The sequence below is a fragment of the Rhinoderma darwinii genome, chromosome 8, assembly GCF_050947455.1.
Source record: "Rhinoderma darwinii isolate aRhiDar2 chromosome 8, aRhiDar2.hap1, whole genome shotgun sequence".
NCBI classification, from domain to species: domain Eukaryota; kingdom Metazoa; phylum Chordata; class Amphibia; order Anura; family Rhinodermatidae; genus Rhinoderma; species Rhinoderma darwinii.
Window position 1 is genome coordinate 97,363,267 of NC_134694.1, and position 8,203 is coordinate 97,371,469.

Sequence of the window (8,203 nt, forward strand, 5' to 3'; positions counted from 1 at the left end):
GCATAAATACGAAAATGGTCATAACTTGGCCAAAAATGCTCGTTTTTTTAAAATAAAAACGTTACTGTAATCTACATTGAAGCGCCGATCTGCTGCAATAGCAGATAGGGGCTGCAAAATCTGGTGACAGAGCCTCTTTAATTTATATTAATCTTTATTTTGACAAAAATTCTGAAATTCTTTTTTTTTTTTTTTAAATGTATTTTTTACAGCATACACTGAGTATAACAAATGATGCTAAACAAATCATGTATTGCGCAGGTTGTTACGGTCGCGACGATACCAAATATCTGCATGTTAATTTATGATTTTGGACTTCTATTTAATAAAGATCATTTATTGTAAAAAAAATAAATAAATGCACGTGTGTATTACTTGACAGTTTATTGTTTTTTATTCACTTCACATTTTTAGTTTTTTTGATCCCATAGGGGGATTTTTAATTTTGAGCTTTATTTTTTTAAACTTTATTGTACTGGTATATATTTATATACTGATAGGTATGCCCAAACAACTGCCTGTGTACGAAGTATGCCCTAACAACAGGAAATATTGTCAGACAGCCCTGTGGTCCTGCAATGAACCCTGGGCTGCCTGTTCATATAATATTTGGACCTCAATCAAAGAGAGGGGGGGGTCCCCGCAGTCTTTTCCTTTGAAAGCTGTGATCAGCGTTGATTGTAGTATTCAAAGAGCGAACAGCAAAGATCAGAGGTTTCTCTGATCTCTGAAATTAGAGCAGGGCTGTGACTGTATTACAACCATTACCCTGCTCCTTGTCACTCGGGCACACTTGCTATGCCTGTGCGATTAGTTCGAGGCGTATGCTCATTCTGACGCGGCACTCGTGATGAGCATACTTGTCCACCGTCTGCAACCAGTTAAAGGGAGTCAGTCGCCAGAAATGTCCATATCAAAACTAGCAACAGGGTATTACAATAGGCGAGTTCACACCTGGCCCCATAGTCTCCTGAACGCACGTGCAGTCCGGCTTCATAATCTGCGCATGCGCAGTAGTGCCGATCAGAACGGTGATGTAAAAGGTTGTACCTTTATGCTTGAGAAAGACACATACAGCACTCAGTAGGTTATTAGTCTGCCACAGGACACACAAATGGCATAGATCTCCCTGGCAGAGCAGATAATTTTTCTGCAAAGTCTGCTGGCAGCGCCACTAGAGAGAACTTACTTAAAATGGATTTTTATTGCTTCTATGGACTTCAATGGGTGCTGCATATAAACGTATACAGTGAGCACACCCTAGATCAGACACCGTATTCTTCCATAGTAACAATGCCTTTAGGGGAAAATACCTCCGTAATATGGCAAGACGGAGTATTTAATGGAATACTTGAGAGAATTCCTCCATGTGCTTCCGTGTAAAATTGGAGGCACACAGAATTACAGTATAGGCGCATAGTAGGTTATGTGCGCAGTATTTAGGAGCTATGTGATACAGATCCTGAATGTGGGTATTTGCATCAGGCTTTACACAATATGGCCTTGCTCACACATTGCAGATTTTGCATGTATTTTTTAAGCCAAAACCAGAATTGGATCAAGGAGAGCAAACCTATATGGCCTTCCTTTATATACTTCTACTATTTAGGTTCCTTTCCTGGATTTGGCATAAAAAATACATACAAAATCTACAGAAAATCTGCACTGTGTGAACAAGTTCTATAGCTGCCCTGCTGCTTAAGGCTGGGTTCACACGACCATGTTACGTCCGTAATGTACGGAACGTATTTCAGCCGGAAGACCCGGACCGAACACACTGCAGGGAGCCGGGCTCCTAGCATCATAGTGATGTACGATGCTAGGAGTCCCTGCCTCTCCGTGGAACTACTGTCCCGTACTGTAATCATGATTACAGTACGGGACAGTTGCCCTGCAGCGAGGCAGGGACTCCTAGCATCGTACATCACTATGATGCTAGGAGCCAGGCTCCCTGCACTATGTTCGGTCCGGGTCTTCCGGCTGAAATACGTTCCGTACATTACGGACGTAACATGGTCGTGTGAACCCAGCCTAAAACTCAAAGCTGTTCTTAATCTTGTAAAACCAGAAGCTCTGCCCCTATAGTAGAATCCCAGTGATCCCACAAATAAGGGAATCTGTCACCAAGACAGAGCTCTGCAAATTAGGGCAGAAACTAGGGTGTGCTATAGAACAGATAACATAAAAAACACTGTCAGTGTTTCCGTGTAACATTCATACTCTTGGTATGTGCTAATCTACCTCACTGCACAATTCAAGAGTGAGTTACATTACACTGACCTTTTACCTAGCACTACCCTATACTGGAAACGCTCATTCACCCTAAACCACCTAAACCAGTAGTCTGCTTCCTGGAGCTCTTCAAGGACACGTGTAACAGGTGGGAGAAGGTTTAAGATGGTTAGTGTCCCGCAGAGGAAATTGCACAGCAAGAACTTCAGACGACACAGGTAAAAGATGCTGAACAGAACTGTACTCTAAGGGTATGTTCACACGCTTAACAAAACACGGCTGAAAATACGGAGCTGTTTTCAAGGGAAAACAGCTCCTGATGTTCAGCCGTTTTTTAAGCAAGTAGAGTTTTTTAGGGCCGTTTTTGGAGCGGTTTTTCTATTGATTCAATTAAAAACGGCTCCAAAAACGGCACAAGAAGCGACACGCACTCTTTTTATGCGCCGGTATTTGAGAATTGCTGCGTTTTTCATAGGAGATGTCTCCATCACCTAACATTGGGAAAAAGGCAGCAATTTGCATACCATTTTCTGCCGTAAAAACCACAGGAAATGGTGCGTTTTTGTCGCAGCGGAAAGCCTTTGACTTTCAACGGAATTGGTGCAGAAATTTTCTGCAGCAATTCCGTTGTGTGTGGACAAGCCCGAAGTCTTGTTGCACCGTGCACAACAAGAAGGTGTGGCTTAGTAGGAAAACAGCGTGGCTTAAAAGCACAGCCGTGCACCAAAATTGAGCCAACTTTTTGGCACAAAAAAGTGGTGTAGACCATGCCACCAATAGGTGGTATAAGGAAGAGAAAAGTGGCATTCGTCACCATAGAGCTTAAAGAGGCTCTGTCACCAGATTTTGCAACCCCTATCTGCTATTGCAGCAGATAGGCGCTGCAATGTAGATTACAGTAACGTTTTTATTTTTAAAAAACGAGCATTTTTGGCCAAGTTATGACCATTTTTGTAATTATGCAAATGAGGCTTGCAAAAGTCCAAGTGGGTGTGTTTAAAAGTACAAGTCCAAGTGGGTGTGTATTATGTGCGTACATCGGGGCGTTTTTAATACTTTCACTAGCTGGGCGCTCTGATGAGAAGTAACATCCTCTTCTCTTCAGAACGCCCAGCTTGTGACAGTGCAGATCTGTGACGTCACTCACAGGTCCTGCATCGTGACGGCCACATCGGCAGCAGAGGCTACAGCTGATTCTGCAGCAGCATCAGCGTTTGCAGGTAAGATCGACTTACCTGCAAACGCTGATGCTGCTGCAGAATCAACTGTAGCCTCTGGTGCCGATGTGGCCGTCACGATGCAGGACCTGTGAGTGACGTCACAGATCTGCACTGTCACAAGCTGGGCGTTCTGAAGAGAAGAGGATGTTACTTCTCATCAGAGCGCCCAGCTAGTGAAAGTATTAAAAACGCCCCGATGTACGCACATAATACACACCCACTTGGACTTGTACTTTTAAACACACCCACTTGGACTTTTGCAAGCCTCATTTGCATAACTACAAAAATGGTCATAACTTGGCCAAAAATGCTCGTTTTTTAAAAATAAAAACGTTACTGTAATCTACATTGCAGCGCCTATCTGCTGCAATAGCAGATAGGGGTTGCAAAATCTGGTGACAGAGCCTCTTTAACGGTGCACGTCAAACATATACATCACCCAAAGTTCCAATTTAAAAAAACAAAAACTTATACCATACTTTATACGTTTTTTGCGGGGCCTCTCGGAATGGAAAAGCCTAGTCTACTACATCGAACTTCCAAAATAAATGTATGCCAACGAAAACAAGGTCGACACCCTTTTGCCCTCCGTCGGGCTAATGGAGATCAATGGACAAGTTTAAGGTGTACGTCAGGAGCTTTTCTGACGTACCTGCTAAACGTAGGGCCAAAACTTCATGTGCACAGAGCCCTACCCTTAAAGAGGTTGCCCGGTTTCAACAAATTAAGTTTTTTTTTGTAGAATTAAAAAAAAAAAAAGTTATACAATTTTCCAATACACTTTCTGTATTTCCTCACGGTTTTCAAGATCGGTTTGTTGTTATTCAGTGAGAACATTCATGGTTTACTTCTAGTGGATACAATTCTGTCCATGGTCATGTGATGGACACACAGGTGCTGCGATCGTTACAGTTGCAGTATACAGTATGTGTATCAGAGCTGTGTCTTCTAACTATCCCTGCACCTTTGTGTCCAGAAAGTATATTGAAAAGTGCAACCGCTTTTATTTATACAAAAAAACAACATTCATTTGCTTAAACAACCCCTTTAATTTAAAAAAATAAAAAAACGTGAAGAAAGGCCAGGTCACAGGTTCTGCATGTGTAAAGGTACAATGACAATAGGGCCACTTCTTATTCAGATATGGTGGCCAATCTGTAGCAGAAATTAGAGTGTCAGCTGTGGATCCCTACCACAGATATTCCGTACCTTTGTAAACATGGCCTTATACTCCAGAGCTGCATTCACAATTCTGCGGGCTTTAGAGCTGAAATCTGCCTGACTGATTCAATTTTGGGCTCACTGCACTATAGGAACTCAGCTAAGCTGTTAGAAATGAAAAGAAAAGAGGGGGGGGGGTGTATCAAGCGCAATACAAAACACCCTTCAGACTGCAATAAAATAAAAAAGTTTTTATGGTCAGTTCACACGTTGCGTAAATACTGCAGATTTAGGGCGGATTTACACGAGCGTGATATACATCCGTGCAACGAGCGTGATTTTCAAGCGCCTCACACGGACCTATATTAGTCTATGTGTAAAACTCGCGACACGTCCTATATTTCTGCGATTCTCGCGCATCACGCACCCATTAAAGTCAATGGGTGCGTGAATATCACGCGCACCAAACAGAAGCACTTCCGTGGGACGCGCGTGATTCACGCAACAGCAGTCAAAAGTATGAATGAAAACAGAAAAGCATAACATGCTTTTCTGTTTACAAATATACAAACAGAGTATCATAATGATGTCGGCTGCGCGAAAATCACGCAGCCGTGCATCATATGGTGATGACACACGGAGCTGTTAAGTGCCTTTTGCGCACACAAAACGCTGCATTTTTGCGCACGCAAAACGCAGCGTTTTTGCGCACGCAAAACACACACGCTCGTGTAAATCCACCCTCACAGCAATTGAATTAGTTGCGGAAAATTTGCAGCATAATAGAGTAGCAGCAGAGTAGATGAGATAGAACAAATCTCATCCACACGCTGCGTAAATAGCAAGTGGAAAAAACGCTCAGAAATTTACATGCGGTGCAGAGTTTTATTCCGCAGCATGTCAATTGTATACGCGTAAACACTGCTTATTTGTTGCGGGTTTTCCCAATTGAATTCAATGGGGAGGTAAAACTTGCAACAAATAAAAACGCAAAAAAAATAACGTATGCTTACCCAGAAGTCTGTGTTTCTTTCTCCAGGCTGGCCTCCTGGGATGACGTTTCACCCAATGTGACCGCTGCAGCCAATCACAGGCTGTAGCGGCAGCCACACGGGATGAAACGTAATCCCAGGAGGGCGGCCTGGATGACGTCAGAGGGCCAGCCTCCTAGGATGATGTTTCATCCCATGTGACCACCGCTGCAGCCAATCACAGGTAGCAGCGGCCTCCTAGGATGAGACGTCATCCCAAGAGGCCGGCTAAATACTGCTGTTTGCTGCAGCGGACATTCCGGGCGAAAGACTGCACCACAGTTTGGTGCGGTTTGTCGCCCGGAATTTCCTGCGGCCACCGGGGTGGATACGCAGTGTAACTTTACGCAGGGTATTCGCCCCGGCACCAAACGATCCGCAGTCCGGTATTGGTTCGCGGCTTGGTGCTTCCAACAGCAATCTGCAGAATGGTAATATGTAATACAGGCTAGTACTAAGAAACAGTACAAAATGTAAATGAGGAATGTAAGGAATTTACAAACATTATGTAGGTCATATCTATAGAAAAACAGAAAAAGTATTGTTCAAGAATGTGCATAAACTTGTAGAGCAAACATCCAGAAACTCATGTAGAAAATAATTCAAGATTTAAAATAAATAAAAGATAAATAAAAAATTCAGGTAATTCAACTTGAAAATCACAACACTTGGATGGGGATGCGTTGCAGACAATTCTCAAATCGGCAGCGTAAGGGTATGTGCACACGACCTATTTTCAGACGTAAAAGGAGGTGTTTTACGCTTCGAATTACGGCTGAAAAGACGGCTCCAATACGTTGGCAAACATCTGCCCATTACTTGCAATGGGTCTTACGGTGTTCTGTGCAGACGAGGTGTCATTTTACGCGTTGCTGTCAAAAGACGGCACGTAAAATGCTGCCCGCGTCAAAGAAGCGCAGGACACTTCTTGGGACGTTTTTGGAGCAGTTTTTAATTTACTCCAATGAAGAACAGCTCCAAATTACGTCCGTGAAAGACGCCGCAAAAAACGCGAGTACATGCAAAAACGTCTGAAATTCAGGCGAAAACAGCTCCGTAATTTCAGACGTATTTTGCGTTGCCGTGTGAACATACCGTAATACAGTACCAGCAAAGTAAATGAGATTTCTAATAATCTCATTTACACGTTGCAGAATTTTTCCGCACATAAACTGATCTGCGGTGCGGATTTTAAAATCTGCAGCATGAGAATTTATCTTGCGTTTCCGTCTCAGAATTTTATCGGACAAGTTTATAAAAAAAACTTTACAAAATCCACAGAATAAAAACCGCACCTGTGCATTAAAATTTTAAATCCTTACCTTAAAAACACATAAAACCCCCGAAAAACTCAGTGAGTTTTACACGTGGAATAACTTGCTGTTTTGATGCGAACTTTCCGCATCAAATTCTGCAATGTGTGCATGTAGCCTAAAAAAAGCATATACTGTGAAAAGGCCGGCCACAGAACAAAAGTATCAGAGAAAGCAGATCACCCCAAATAATAAAAAGTGATGACAGAAACTATTGTCTGTGGACAAAAATAAATTGCAATAACGCCATGTGCAAAAATAGCGCAATACAATAATGCTTCAAAATGGTGATTACTCCGCTTTATCAGTGAACTACATATAAGTGTATATATAGTAATATATAAACCTATCTATAAGTGTGTATGTAAATGTATCACTATATTTAAGTGTGCATGTATACCTATATAAAAAGGTGTATATCTATATATATATATATATATATATATATATATGCGTGCATGGATAGGTGTATAATATATATATTTACATAGGTATACATACACTTATAGTTAGCTATATGCACACACACACTTGAATTATGCATGCGCGTGTGTGTATATACACACACGTGTTTATGTTTGTACCTATATTATATGTTTGTTGGTCTGCACCCTATATAAGGGTATATAGATCTATAGTCGGGCGTGCGTTATATAGAAGGGCATATGTATTTATATTTGTGTTTGCACCTACAACATTTATTATTTATTTATAAAGCCATATAATAAAACTTCTCCACACAAGTTGATACAAGTGACTACAATGGAAACATTGGGTATAAGGCTTCCTGCGGTGTGTCACGTACAGAGCATGGACTACAACAGGATGACCGGTACTCACCGAGACCAGTGTGTGCAGAACCGCGCGTACAGTCCGCAGCCCGGCAGCAGAGCAGGAGCAGCAGCAGCCGCCGGCCGTGCGCCTCCATTACTATATATACAGTACAATGTCCCGGGGTCTCCGGCAATGTTCTCCGCGTACCCAGGCAGCGCTCTCCTATTCCCAGCAGCTGAAGCTACACTCCCTGACGTCCAGAACGCCTCGCCCACACTGCGCCCGCTCTCCCGCCCACACCCGCACTGCGCGTCACGTCTAGCCAGGTAACGCGTTGTAGAGCAATTGCTTCATATCGTATTGTATAAGCGTAAGATACCACACAACTACTTAACCCCTCAGGACCAAGAGAATTTTATTTATCTTTGTCTCCATACTTTGTGTCAGTCATAACTTTTTTGCTCTAAAGGCT

The 8,203-nt window shown here is 42.5% G+C and overlaps 1 protein-coding gene across 2 annotated transcripts in view; it reads right to left on the reverse strand.

The window, feature by feature from the left end:
- Positions 1 to 7,970, reverse strand: part of LOC142658774 (interleukin-13 receptor subunit alpha-1-like) — a 42,799-nt gene extending 34,829 nt beyond the window's left edge. For both annotated transcript variants that reach the window (XM_075834388.1, XM_075834387.1), the window contains exon 1: positions 7,798 to 7,970. In XM_075834388.1, the coding sequence (XP_075690503.1) occupies positions 7,798 to 7,885 (88 nt within the window). In that variant the 5' untranslated portion in view covers positions 7,886 to 7,970. The remainder of the gene's footprint in view (positions 1 to 7,797) is intronic.
- Between the last annotated feature and the right edge of the window lie 233 nt (positions 7,971 to 8,203).